This window comes from Fusarium phalaenopsidis, assembly GCF_050370095.1.
Source record: "Fusarium phalaenopsidis strain FUZ10S chromosome Unknown contig_32286, whole genome shotgun sequence".
In the NCBI taxonomy this organism is placed as follows: domain Eukaryota; kingdom Fungi; phylum Ascomycota; class Sordariomycetes; order Hypocreales; family Nectriaceae; genus Fusarium; species Fusarium phalaenopsidis.
Window position 1 is genome coordinate 2112720 of NW_028145413.1, and position 13988 is coordinate 2126707.

A 13988-nucleotide genomic window follows, 5' to 3' on the forward strand; every position below is an offset into this window, starting at 1 on the left:
GGCGCCTATCTCAGCTGGTTTTCACTCTACAAGGGATAAAGCAGTACTATTCACTACCTAATTTGCTAGAAAATGACTATGAATCACTTACATATTTATAGATGGAGTTTAATAGGAGCCAAGAAGTATGTATGTAAATACCTACTTTGGCACCTATCAACAGCAAGCAATAGGCTCCCGCCCGTCCCATCAAGGTGGCTTCGCACTAGACGGCGCTAGGCGGTCCACCTGCCAGCCCAATCCCCACTCGAGCTCAGGTCCAGGGTTTTTCATCATCGTCATGCTTGGCTTTTTATCCAATCCGATTCCATCCTTCCATCCATTGTTTGCTCCAATCCATCCAATACAACCACGGCAACGTCAGCTTGCCATCCTCTTCGAGCTTCAACACCACTTCTAGACTATTCGTGATGGCCGCCGCTTCGTCCATCGAGTTTTAAAGATTTGAGAGAATGAAGCGCCTCGGAATAGCTACCCACGACTCTAAAGACGACGACGTCGACGCGAACCGACCATGAGCTCAGCCACGAGCTCTTCCACCGCCGCATGGCCACCCAAGCGCCCTTCTCAGCGAATGGTACGTATACAGCTGCACATCATGTCAACGCCATTGATTTTGTCTAATGCATTGGGTAGAAACTGAGAAACGGCACCTTCATCATCCCTCGAACCGGCGAACGCTCGCGACAAGAATTCTCGCTGCGCACCTCGACCAACGCGACGTCCAATAGCGACAACTCCAACGATGCCTCTGGTTACCGCTCATTCGACACGGCCGAATCGAGCAAAGACCGTCTGCGCATCATATTTCACAACATCAAGGTCGCCTTTGTCCTACTATGGGCATGGCTAAACACAGACGAGGGCCATGGAGTCCTCAAGTGTGTACTCGCCTATGTGCTCGGTAGCATGGGCACCTTTCTGTCGCCTCTCTCCAACTTTCTGGGGAACAGAGACGGAAAGCATGTTACAGCTACCATCACCGTCTACTTCCACCCTGCTCGAACCTTTGGGTCCATGCTCGAGGCTACCGTGATAGCCTTTGTCGCCGTCTTCTACGCAGAAGTGATATCGTTGTTGTCGATGGGCATAGCCATTGCCATGAAGACCCAGTTCGGCTTGACTGCTACTGCCCACGCTCTCATCCTAATTATTTGCATTGGAGGAGGTCTGGGCTTCGTCGGTTGGGTCAAGCAAAAGCTTAACAACCCCTTGGTCAACGTCGGCTGCACCTTGACCTCGATTGCCATCATCTCCGTCATCACCAAAGAAGAAGGTGTCCACGGCGGTTATTTTGACGACGACAAGATTGTTCAAGTCCTGAAGATGCTTGTCATTGGCATATCCTGCACCTTGGCAGTCAATGTATTAGTCTGGAAGGTCTCGGCGAGACGGGTGCTTCGAAAGTCCATCATGTCCGCCACTACGGCTCTGGGCGATAAGCTCTCGACCATCACAAAGGGCTTCCTTAGTGGCACCGAAGATGAGCTCTGGTCAGCAGAGTATAGTCGTGTCTCAGCCAGGTATAACACTGCCTACGCAAAGATGAACTCGACACTCCGCGAGGCCAAGTTTGAGCACTACTTTTTGGGCCGCGAATCTGTTTATCCACTTGATAGACGTTTGAGCAGATCCATTGACACCTTGTCGCAGGCGATTGGAGGATTGCGGAGTGCATTGGAAACCCAGTTCGCCTTGCTTAGAGAGGCTCCGATTCTGGAAAACCAACCTCTTGCGTCCCCAACACAGGCTGGCTTCTCGCCTACTCTGACCCGTGCGATATCTGACTTCATGGATGAAGCCAGGGAGCGATTGGCTGTCATCGATGAGTCTGGCGAGAGTGAAGAGGAGCGTCAGACTAACAACAGAAACAAGTCAGACAGTGCCCTTGATACTACGACTACCTTCCAAGTGCCCTCAGACATCTTTGCCCTCTTCATCGACATGCTTGGGCCTTCGATCAAGTCTCTGGCTCATACTCTGTCCGAGATCCTCCGCGAACCTGCCTTTGGCAAGGACCCTAGCACGGATATTGCTGTCAACGAGCAGTTGAGAGAGAGTCTGCGAGATGCCCTCAACCTCTACAATAATGCTAGGGCGGAATCCCTGCAGGAGCTCTACCGCGCCATTGAGATGGGGCGAACTCGATCGGAAAAGATCCAAGCCGATATCGAGGAGGTAGCCGCGGCTTGCGGGCACTTCTCATTCAACTTGCAGGCTGTTGCTGAAGAGACTGACGCCTACCTGGATGTCCTCGAAGACTTGAAGTACTCTACTGAGACCGGCTCACGGTCTTGGAATTGGCTCAAGGTCTGGAGGTACTTCAAGTGGGCTAGAGCCTCGGATAAAGCCCCTGCTGACGACCCTGAGCGAGAGAGCCTGATTCCCAAGCCACCGGTCAGGAGGCTTCGCAAATCTCAGCTGCCAAAGGGTATTCCCGACACAATGGTGAAGCGACGTGATACTTTCAACTGGGATGCTGCTCCTCAGTCTAGTAAGATCAAGAGGAGGTTCGCCCAGAGAATTCTCACGATTTCACGATTCCTCGTGAGAGAGGACATTCTGTTTGGCCTCAAGGTTGGGATTGGAGCACTGCTCTGGGCCATGCTTGCCTTCATCCCCTCGACGCGGCCCATCTATCAACGATGGCGAGGTGAATGGGGTCTCCTGTCCTTCATGATCGTCGCGGCCATGACGACTGGCGCGGCAAACACGACCGGAACCGCCAGATTCAAGGGAACGCTCATTGGTGCAGCGTTTGCTGTGACTGCTTGGACCGTCAGTCGAGGGGATGCCATTGCCCTAGTGATCCTGGGTGGCCTTGTGGCCTTATTCAATTTCTATGTGATTTTGGTGGTCAAGAAGGCTCCCCTGGGTAGGATCGCCCTGCTGGCGTACAATGTGAGCACTCTGTATGCGTACAGCATATCCCAGAGTGTTGATGATGACGATGACGACGAAGGAGGCGCCGACCCCTTGATCTGGGACATTGCCTTTCATCGAGTCATCTCAGTTACTCTGGGTATCCTCTGGGGTATCATCTTCTGCCGACTCTTTTGGCCCATTTCTGGGCGAAAGAAGTTCCGAGAAGGTCTTTCTGTTCTGTATCTACAGATGGGTCTCATCTGGAAGCGTGGCCCTCTCACCGTGTCGCTCCACAGTAACAACACGCTCGACTACATGCGCGAGGGTGAGCAGGCCGCTCTTCAGCGGTATGGTAAGTACATTTTTCCCTCCCACCCCTTGACATTGGCGCTGACTCTGTGGTAGCTTTCAAGCTGGAAAGCCTGCGTTCCTCTGCCAAGTCTGAATTTGAACTCCGGGGACCATTCCCGGATGCAGCTTATGGCCGCATTATGCGATCCACGAGAAACATGCTCAATGGTTTCTACGCGATGCGTCTTATCACGTCAAAGCGGAGTAGTCTTTCCGACGGTGAAAGAGCTCTGCTCGAGTTCACAGCCTCGGAGAGAATGCTGCTCTGCGAGCGCATCTGCCACGTCTTCCAGGTCATCGCCTCGTGCCTGATGCTGGAGTATCCGCTGACCGACGCCATCCCAACTGTCGAAAATAATAAGGATCGGCTCTTGGGGAAGATCTACCAGTTCCGAAAGGAGCACATGGGGGTGGATCTCTTGGGCAACGAGTCACCGGTCGTACTCGAGGAGAGTGACTATGCGCTGTTGTATGCGTACACCCTAGTGACGCTGCAGGTGGCGGCCGAGCTGAACAAGGTGAGGGCCGAGATTGAGGGTTTGTATGGTGTTTTGCACGAGGAGTCTTTGCTGTTGCAGTGATGGGAAAGGAGATTCATGGCGTGTTTATCGGTCGTTTTGCATAGCTATCTCTGGACAACAACTGGTTATATCTTGTTAGGAGAGGCATTCGGCGTGTTCAAGGATATTATCACGATACGTATACAGGAAAGATACAGGCAGGGTATATACGATTATAAGCCTTTGTGTTTTCAACTTGTCCTTGTTGGTGATTCTCAAGTCACATGGATTATCTATCTATCTCGTCCCTATAGTCATGACCCAGATCGCAGCCCTATCCTTGACGCCAACTCCTTTGCAAATATCCATGAATTACATGTGGCTTAGAAAGCGCACTCCCTTAATCGACCCAGCCGACCAACTTCATATTCCACCCATCGTCCAACGCCCTTGCGGCCCGGTACGAGTACACTGCCAGGGTTCATGACATGGCACCCTTCATATGTGACACAGAAAGGTGGTGCCGTTGTATCAAGGAGGACCATGGCCGTGGGTAGCGGGTACAGGTGCAGCGCCGAGGCGTAGTCCCAGTGGATAGGACGGATGGTTTGGCGGAAGGGCGCGAGGTAGCCTTGATCAAGGAGGGTCTTGACGAGTTTCTGTGCGGCGTGGACATCATGGGGGATGAGGGGAGTAGCCGGGGATGCAGTGTCAGTGGTAGTTGGGTCATCATGATGAGCTGCATCAAGATCCATAGGTTCGGAGGGTTGTCTCTCATCTCGAGATGCTTCAGGGGGCTGCTGCGAGTCGTCGGCATTGGCATCGTGTGTCTTGGGCTTGAGCCGCACGGATGTTCGACGCAGGCGAGCCGACACGTCGTCTCTGAATAGGACGAGCTCGTGGTTAGGACCAAACAAGCTGAGCCTGCTGGGATTGGACGTCCAGACGGCAGAGCCGTCAGACTTGCCCCCTGCCTCGGCGTTGGCCGTTGCAAAGGCGCGGCGGATGCGGGATGTGAACATGTCTGGGACGGGCTTCCGGGGTATGGGCACGGAGGCACCGGCGGTAAAAGCAGAGACCCAGCCGTCGTTGTCGCCGGGGACAAAGACAAAGGTGGATGACTGGAGGAGGGTAGGGTAGTCGGAGAGGGCCGAGGCGAGAGCGTCAAAGTATTCCTTGTATTCGATACTTCCGCCACTGCCACCACGCGCTAGAACAGAATGCTGTGTGAAGTTGCCCATCAGGACAAAGGTAAGGGGTGCGGAGCCCTCAGGCTCAGATGCGTACGTGGAGAGGATCTTGCGCAGAGCTTGGAGAGTCCGAGGCTGGTCGAGGTTGAGCTCACCGATGATGACCACGCGGCCACGAGGTGGCGCATCATCCTCTTCATCTCTGGCACGAAGGAGACGCTGCTCAAGCCTCCTCATCTTGGTACCGCAAGCTCGCTCGCTGCCCACGCCGAGGAAGTCGATCCAGCCGAAGCCGCCTCCTATGGTCTGCTCCTGGCCGCCATCAGGACCGCTGATTCCAAGGGTCGCCTTGCGCCTCTCACACGGAGGCTGGCCGATGAAGAAGCCTTGAAATCGGCCGCCTAGTGTACCTCCAACGCCGCTGCTGCCGCTGAGACCCTTGCCTACAGATTCATCTTCCTCTTCGTAGACACCATCCACTAGGACGATCATGCCGGGGCAGAACCAGGCCGAGTCCTCGGGGATAGCCACAGCTTGAGAGAGGTCCAGGGCAATAGTACCCGTCAAGTCGCTAATAGCAAGATCACCAGTAGGGAGGATGACCAGCAGGCCAAGCAACATGTGACTGCTACCATGACGACCCAGCAGGTTGGCGATTGGCGTGAGCTTGAGGGACTGTTGGTTGGATAGAGAACGCTGGATAGTGCGCTTGCGGGAGGAGGAGACGGCCGAGGTCTGGAAGGATTCGTTTCGGAGGAGACGCTGGTGTATGACATTGTACCGGTTGCGGAAGACTGTAGTTTTGTGTGATGCTGCTGGTAATAATGAAGGCGACGAAGTGTCTCTGAAGAAGAATTAGCAACAAGCATGGTTTCAGTATAACGGTGTACAAACCTTTCAAAGTGTTTCTTGCTGACGTTGTATATCAGTCTCGGCTGCTCATAGGCGTTGATGATCTTGAGCCATGCCCTGGGGTCCTTGGTATTCTCTTCTTCAGGCTCTTCCTCCACGCCCAACCCCGACATTCCAAAACTCTTGTTGCTATCATCCGTCGTGAGCTCTGCCGGCCGTAATCCCAATCTCGTGTTGAGCGCCTCGTTATCCTTAATATCGAGCATGCTGTCACCCCGTGGGAGTCCCCTCGCCGGGCCTGTAATTCTGCCACCACTCATATTCCCCTCGAGCGCCTTGAGGATCTCCTGCAGCTCCTTGCTCGTCCCTTCAACAATGACACCTCCATTTCGGTTCTTCCAGCTTCGCGCCACCTCCTCCAGCACCCTCTCAGCCAGACCCTCTTCTCGCCATCCTGAACCGCAATGCCTTCCGATGAAGGACGCAAGTTCTTGAAGAGCGGATGATGTGAGGGTAAGGGAGTGCTTCTTTGTAAACGTGCGAAAGGCAAGAGGTCGTAGCGTAGGCGGGGGAAGGATGATCGGTAGGATGGCGGCCTTGGGGGCGTTGACGGCAAAGGGCTTGAGAGGATGAACAGGAGTGCCAAAGGCGGGAGAGGATGAGGGTATCGCAGAAGAAGGCGGAGCGCCTGGTCGCTGTTTACGAAATATGGGAGCTGGCGTTTTGTCCATTTTCAGGTTATGAATTCGGCATTATAATCGTCAAGGTTGATGTTGATCAATTCATCAATGTCGACGATTTTACATGTGCTCCCCATGAAATTGTCTGGGGCTGTCGAGGGGTCGCGTCCGAGACCGCGTTGACGCGTTTAATTGAATTCGCATTAGTGCATAACACGCCTAAAGACATGTCCCGCGTTGAGCCAGTGACCTCATCCAACGTGGGGCTGGTTCTCAGAGCTCGGAGCTCGAATGCGACGAGTCCAGAGAGAACATCAAGTCTTGAATCTCCAATTGGTAACGCAATGCTGGGGACAACGTTTCGTTTTGTGGCTCGCCAACGGGCGGTGCCATTCCGGGCAATCTCAAGTCTCTCGAGCAACCCCAAAATCGTCAGTATACACCACCGCCCTCACCCATACCCTAAGCGTACCAGACACTGACCGGAATCAAGAAAGTCCTGAACAATCCCACTTCCCCCTTCACGCACATTCTCAGCTACCTCGAGACCGAACCTCCGTCTGAGCGCCTAGCGATCGGAACAACCACCGAAGTGCCTCCCACGCCCCAGTCCTTCAACGAGAACCACGACTTTGTCAAGATCCTCAACGAGGTGGTGTCCGAGTACGGCCACGAGGATGAGGATCTGATCAGCCAAGCGCGGGCATTCGCCAGCCCTGGAGGATTCAACCTCGGTTCAGGAGGCTCCTTCTTCTCCGCGAAGCGGCCTAATCGAGGCAGGTCACGGAAGCAAGGTGCCGGAGGTGGCGCCGGAGGTTCCGGTGCTGGCGGCGCAAGCGCTCAGGGAGGCGCCGGCGGGGCAGGACGGGGAGGATGGGTGCACCTTAGCGACCGACGGAACCCCCCAGACTTTGGACGGATAGCCTGGCCGGAGGATATCCTGGGGAGTGTCGAGGTGGACGACGCTGGGACCATCATCGGCAAGGTGCAGCCCAGTGGGACATACCGCATCCTGACTAATGCTGGAATGTGAGTGAGCTTTACAACTGATCTACGGGGGCGTGGCTAATCAGGGGAACAGCTTGGGACTCAGTCCATTTTTGCAGGGGAAGTTGATTGAGAGGCTGAAGCAGGAGGAAGCCAAGCAACGTAGCGGTTGAGCTGGTTGAGGGAGTGACGTGTCTGTGTACGTATTGAGAGATGGAGTACGGAAAACGGAAAAATGAGTGGCTTGGGGTTGGAACCGCTCTTGAAGACAATGTATCATAGCTGTAACGACTATTGTACGAATATCATTGCATTTGTTGGCCGGGATGAGTCAAGTGACGAGCGTTTGTGCGATAGATATCCAGGAGCGTATGTTTCGAAACTCTTTAATGGTTACATAATAAGTGACATCAGATTTCCCGGCCAGGTTTCTTCCCTACCTAGTTTTCATTCTGAGTTGTTGGGAGGGTATTCGGGTTACTAATGAATGAATCAGACGGTAAGCAAAAAAAAAGTTGGTGGGAAGCCAGCCACGAGCAATCTCAACTGATGGATTGTATGAGGCCAGAGGTGCATATGAATCATGGGCTGATTAACACGACGACCAACAAGGCACGAACGAACGAATGGTTTCACCAAGAATTTTCCAGGGAGGCGAGGTAGGATAGAGGAAGCCCAACAAATTCGAGCTGAAAGGGGACGTTTTCGGTTAAAGAGCGTATTCGGATGGGATCTTGTCAGTCAAGATTGTGATGATAGCAAGCATTGTGTTTTTGAGCTTGGAATCAATCCAGGTAGATAGATAGATACAGTATCAATGGTCCACATTTCACGTCTCGTTTGCTTCCAGCCATCCATATCCAATCCAATCCATCCATCCATGAACGACCTTGGCTGGGGTTCCACTAAAACCCGACCTCACCTGGTAGGAGGGGCCCCTCCCCGGGCTGCCGGGGTACCCATCCACCCATCGTCAGTGACTCCGACAGCGAGAGAGACTGGAGCTTTTAGAGCGCACCACTTCCCATGTGCTACAGCACTAATAATTTGGGCGCCCACCACCACCACCAACTCTCGCATCCTGTCGTCTCGTCCTTGTGAACGTCCCCTCCCTCCTTCATCTTCAGACCGACCATATCGCACATATCAGGATTGTGCTTCCCTCGCCCATTGTCCTGATATTCGCTGTTAGCACCCGATACCCAGCGGGCACCAACGTCCACCGCCGCTAGGTACCCATCGAGATCCCTCCAACCCCGCCGTCGTCTTCTCTCGTTCCTGGCCTTGGTCAAGGCTCTCGACACCCCTCCTCCGACATTACCATGGCTCCCCGAGGCTTCGAGGACGAGGAGCTGACCATCTCCTTGTCCTCATCACACGTCCGTCGACCTCAGCAGCAGCAGCAACCGCAGCCACAGCAACATGCTCCTCAGCCTGGCTCCCGCCCCGCCGATGCGCCGCTCAAGGAGAGGATCAAGACGGAGCAGCGCATCGGCGCCTACAAGGTCCTCCGCACCCTAGGAGAGGGCTCCTTTGGCAAGGTGAAGCTTGCTATTCACAACGGCACCGGCCAGCAGGTCGCCCTCAAGATCATCGCCAGGAAAAAGCTCATCAGCCGTGACATGGCTGGACGCGTGGAGCGCGAGATCGAATACCTCCAGCTGCTGCGTCATCCCCATATCATTAAGCTGTACGTTACACTTGCGAGCATGTAACCTCCAGGCCATGACTGACCTCGGTTCTCTAGTTACACCGTCATCAAGACTCCCAATGAGATCATCATGGTTCTCGAATACGCTGGTGGAGAGCTCTTCGACTACATCGTCCAGCACGGCCGTATGAAGGAGGCTGAGGCCCGTCGCTTCTTCCAGCAGATGCTTTGCGCAGTAGAATACTGCCATCGCCACAAGATTGTCCACCGTGACTTGAAGCCCGAGAACTTGCTCCTTGACGAGAACCTCAACGTCAAGATTGCAGATTTCGGTCTCAGCAATATCATGACGGACGGCAACTTCCTCAAGACGAGTTGCGGTAGTCCCAACTATGCAGCCCCCGAGGTTATCGGCGGAAAGCTGTATGCTGGCCCTGAAGTAGATGTGTGGAGTTGCGGCGTCATTCTCTACGTCCTCCTGGTCGGCCGTCTTCCCTTTGACGACGAGCACATCCCCAGCCTGTTTGCCAAGATCGCAAAGGGTACCTACAGCATACCCCAGTGGATGCCTCTTGGCGCCGCCAACTTGATTAAGAAGATGCTGGTGGTCAACCCCGTGCACCGAGCCACGATCGAGGACATCCGGGCAGATCCCTGGTTCACCACCGATCTTCCCGTCTATCTCCAGCTTCCCGTCGAAGAGTTTTTCAACACGGGCGTGGATCCGAACAAGGCCATCCGAAAGAACGACATCGCGCCTAATGCTCCCGAAAAGGTTCAAGAGAGACTTCACAATGAGGTCACGGAAAAGATCAGCAAGACCATGGGTTACGGCAAGAACGATGTCGAGGAGGCACTGCAGGCATCCGAGCCTTCAGCCATCAAGGATGCTTACATGATCGTGAGAGAGAACAAGATGATGCAAGTGAATCGTGAGTCCCCCTCCAGTTGGCCTGGCCCCATTGTGTATTGAAACTGATATAGAACACCCTGAAGCACTGCTAGAGCCTGAAGGGTCAAGCCCCATGCTCAGCATGTCTTCAGCCCGGTCGGCGACTTCGACCACGACCACGACTACCCCTCGTCCTTATGTGAGCAAGGTTGGCATTCTGCCTTCAAGTCTTCCAGCCTACCACAAGGATTACGTCGAGCGAGAAAAGGCCGGCGCCATCAACAACTCACCTCCTCAAGTCTTGATCAACGACGAGCTACCAGTCGCCAGGACAGATGCTGAGAAGGAAGAGACATCACGCCGCCTCAGGCCGCATTCACGAAGCCAGCTGCGCCTTGACGAAGCCAACACAAGACCCCAAGGCATGACACCCATCAACCCTCCTAAGAAGACGAAGCCGGTGCGGTGGCAGTTTGGTATTCGATCACGCAACTCGCCATGGGAAGCCCTTCTGTGTATCCACAAGGCTCTGCACAAGTTGGGGGCGACCTATATCCCTGACGAGGAATACGAGTCACGACACGCAGAGGAGCGTGCTGAGGCATCAGGTGACGGCAGCTTTGCCGATTCCTATGATGGCAGCCGAGGCTCCAGCTCAAGCATTGATCCGATGAAGCGATACAGGCTACCAGCCGACCCATGGCACATTAATGTCCGTTGGGATACGTCAAGTAAGTCCGGTGCATTCCTCTCGGCTTCTTTATCACTAACAACAGCATCAGCCCTCAAGAAAAAGCTAGAGGAAAAAGCCGGCACCACTGATGGACGACACGCCCACGAGCCATTCGTCGCCCTGCACCTGGATATTCAGATCTACGAAATGGAGCACGGCGTCTACCTGGTCGATTTCAAGTGCTCTGGATACGAGACAGCCCAAGGCCGGCTGCTCGAGGAAAAGGACGTCACCAGTCCCTTCCCCTTCTTGGACATGGCTGCCAAGTTGATTATGCAGCTGGCGGAGGCGGACTAGGGGAGGAGAATCTTTTGATATTGGTACCACGATCATTCACGTTCGTCGGACATGCCGAATCGCACCATGTTGCGTACACAGCACCTTGCTGAGACGCACTCACCACCCGGAGTCGCGCGCTACTACTGCACGTTTGGAGGAAGACGTTCCAATTCCAAAGGGTCGTTTCGAGGAGGCGATTACGGAGCGGATGCTCTTGGGATCGATAGGTCTTGGCAGCCGGCGCCGTGACCGGGCGGACGGACTCGGAAATGCCGAGCCTCGGAGTGGGATCGGAACCGGAAGCGCAAGAGGGGGGTAGGATTTATAGCCATCTTGCACAGATTGTGTTAGCGACGTCTTTTTTTTTTCATTACCACGGGCTGGGTCCAATCACTCGAGAGATGATGTTGATACGAAATTACAATGCCTATACGCAGTATGATGGGTTCAAGGCGGAAGGGAATAGGGCGCAGGAAAGGTAATGGCACGGATTACACCACCTAGATAGACTTGGGCGAGAGGTGCCAGCGAGCCTGAATGATTTCACACATGTTCAACAGATGAACCGTCAAGATTGAAGATGGAAATCTTTTAATTCTAGTGACCAGACGTCCTAGTTTGTATATGACTTGTATGGTAATAAGAAAGCAGGCGACGTTAATGAAAACAGAAACAAACACCATTTCCGCGGTATGATATCAAACGTCCAAAACATGATGGCTAAAAGCACATTGTCGCCGCTTCCCTTCTGTGGGCCAACAACCCTTGGGTCCTTTTTAGTCTACTGTACTGTACTCTTCCTCGCCAATGCGTCGTTGAAAGTCGTACTTTTTTCTTTTCGTCGTTTTCATTAGGCGTCTTCCAGTTTATTTGAACTGGTCCTCGGTCACACCAGCACCCATGGCAGCGGTAGAGCTGATACCACCGGTGACCATCTTTTGGAGCTCATCGACGTAGGTAGCACCACTCCACTTCTGGTGCTTGACGACGTCAACCTTGGTGTCCATCTCAGGCTCCTGGACGAGCTCGCCGTAAGCGCGCATACCGACGGTGCTGTAGGCCTTGGCGAACTGGTCGCTGATGAGGGCAGTGGTGTGCAGACCGGCGAGGGTGATGAACTGCCAGCAGTAGCCGAGCTTGGCGAGGCGGCGGATGTAGGTCTCCTGCTCGTCGCGGGGCATGGCAGTCTTCCAGTTGAAAGAGGGAGACAGGTTGTAGGCGAGCTTCTTCTCGGGCCAGACAGCGTGGACACCGTCGGCGAACTCCTTGGCCTGGGCGTAGTCGGGCAGCTTGGACTCCATCCAGATGGCGTCGCAGTAAGGGGCGTAGGCGATGGCGCGGTTAACGGCGCAGTCGCAGCCACCCTTGAGGCGGTAGTAACCCTCACGGGTTCGGGGGGCGTCCCAGTCGAAGAAGATGTCTCGGCCGAGAATCTGGCTGGCGATGGCGCGAGCCTCAGTGTTGCTCTTGCCCTTAGCCTTAGCGGCGTAATCGCGCTTGAGGCCGGCCTTGTCAGAGTAGGAGCCGGCGTCAATGGCGGCAGCGACGGCGTCGTCGAAGCGGCTGAGCTTGGCCTGGGCCAACCAGTCGTCCTCGATGCGCTGAAGGTCGGCACCGCTCTTGCCAGCCTGCTCAGCGGCGATCATAAGATCGTTGAGGGGCTTGAGGGAGGGGTTGGTGGAGCCGAGGATGAAGGCATGGTCGCGGGGGTCGATGGTGGTGGTGATGAGGGTGGCGGCCTCGGCGTCGGTACGGGCGATGGCGAGGAGATCGGAGCCTGTTGGTATCACATGTCAGCGTTCAACGTTCACATGTGAGATTTGGAGAATCTGGGGTAAATAAACTCACCCATGATGTCAGCCTGCGCGCGAATGGCAACCAGGCGGTTGATGTGCTCCTGGATGGGGACAAGGACCTTGCCAGCCATGTGGCCGCACTTCTTGGTTCCGGGGGCCTGATCCTCAATGTGGATACCAGCAGCACCCTTCTCGATGAAGAGCTTGGTGAGCTTCATGACGGCAGTGAGACCACCGTGACCGGTGTCAGCATCGGCGACGATGGGGCGGAGGTAGTCAATGTTAAGGAGGTTGGCACGCTGAGCCTTGGGGACGCTCAGGCGCTCCTGGCGCTGCTTGCGGTCGTGGAAGAGCTGGGCCATGAAGAGGTGGCCGACCTTGTTAGGGACGGTAGTCTGAATTCCGAGTCAGTAAACTGAGTCGCGAGTGTAATTGAGTGAAAGCTATGCTCAGTAGATGGCAACGGCGTTGGGCGCAAGACTCACGTAGGGGTAGTCAGCCAGATCGGGACCGGGCTCGTCAGAAGCAGAGGCGGTAGAAGATGATTGCCATCCAGAGACGTAGACGGTATCGAGGTACTTGGCCATCTGGGTGACCATGGTAGGCTCCAAGCAGCCATAGGTGTAGCTGGCATCTCGGGACTAAGCAATGCGTGTTAGTGGTCTGGCGTTGATCAAGCATCCCGGGTCGTGCAGTTGCTCACCTCGAAGCGCTGCTCAAGAATCTTCCACAACTTCTTGGACTGGGCGTTGCTGGCGTAGTTGATGGGCAGGTATCCTCGCTTGGAGACGATCTGCTCGGCGGTGAAAGGTCGCTTGGTGTGTCGCCATCGCGAGTCGGACCACCAGGCCTTGACAGCCTCAACCTCCTTCTGGAAGAGCTCGTCCTCGTGATCCGGGTTCACAGAGGGGTTTGCCATGTTGTTGGCCGCCATTGTGACTGTTTGTGATGAGGTTTGGAGGTGAATTGGGTTGAGTTGAGGTGGTCGCGTGTGTAAGTTGAAGGGTCGGAGCGGAGGAGGGTATCACAAGACAGGAGTGAAGATGAATGAGAATGGCGAAGGAATTGGAGACTTTTTTCGAGTCAAAGGACGAGGGAGGAGGATATATTAAGTAGAATCACGGCCGGGAATTCCAACAGCTTGAGTCACTCGACCTTGGATCTCTTTCTCCTGTGCCCCGTCCCCCCGTCGGTCCCATTCCCCATGGTGGT

General features: G+C 54.7%; 5 protein-coding genes across 5 annotated transcripts; 3 read left to right on the plus strand and 2 right to left on the minus strand.

Moving 5' to 3' along the window:
- Window positions 1-514: 514 nt before the first annotated feature.
- LRP88_02982 (Fusaric acid resistance protein-like-domain-containing protein) lies at window positions 515-3797 on the plus strand (the record flags this gene model as incomplete). The annotated part of the gene is made up of 5 exons (XM_083239613.1): window positions 515-577; window positions 637-3012; window positions 3092-3099; window positions 3162-3217; window positions 3271-3797. 5 exons carry the CDS (start codon window positions 515-517, stop codon window positions 3795-3797), a joined length of 3030 nt encoding a protein of 1009 aa, XP_083104743.1.
- A 302-nt stretch (window positions 3798-4099) lies between these two features.
- Window positions 4100-6489, minus strand: LRP88_02983 (DNA polymerase epsilon noncatalytic subunit; the record flags this gene model as incomplete). Its single annotated transcript, XM_083239614.1, has 2 exons — window positions 4100-5750; window positions 5801-6489. 2 exons carry the CDS (start codon window positions 6487-6489, stop codon window positions 4100-4102), a joined length of 2340 nt encoding a protein of 779 aa, XP_083104744.1.
- A 448-nt stretch (window positions 6490-6937) lies between these two features.
- Window positions 6938-7471, plus strand: LRP88_02984 (uncharacterized protein; the record flags this gene model as incomplete). Its single annotated transcript, XM_083239615.1, has 1 exon — window positions 6938-7471. One exon carries the CDS (start codon window positions 6938-6940, stop codon window positions 7469-7471), a length of 534 nt encoding a protein of 177 aa, XP_083104745.1.
- Window positions 7472-8747: 1276 nt separating this feature from the next.
- Window positions 8748-10998, plus strand: LRP88_02985 (kinase-like domain-containing protein; the record flags this gene model as incomplete). Its single annotated transcript, XM_083239616.1, has 4 exons — window positions 8748-9119; window positions 9189-10008; window positions 10061-10699; window positions 10751-10998. The coding sequence occupies 4 exons, from the start codon at window positions 8748-8750 to the stop codon at window positions 10996-10998; spliced, it is 2079 nt and encodes a 692-aa protein (XP_083104746.1).
- An 848-nt stretch (window positions 10999-11846) lies between these two features.
- Window positions 11847-13710, minus strand: LRP88_02986 (isocitrate lyase 1; the record flags this gene model as incomplete). Its single annotated transcript, XM_083239617.1, has 4 exons — window positions 11847-12757; window positions 12829-13171; window positions 13262-13417; window positions 13480-13710. The coding sequence occupies 4 exons, from the start codon at window positions 13708-13710 to the stop codon at window positions 11847-11849; spliced, it is 1641 nt and encodes a 546-aa protein (XP_083104747.1).
- Window positions 13711-13988: the final 278 nt, after the last annotated feature.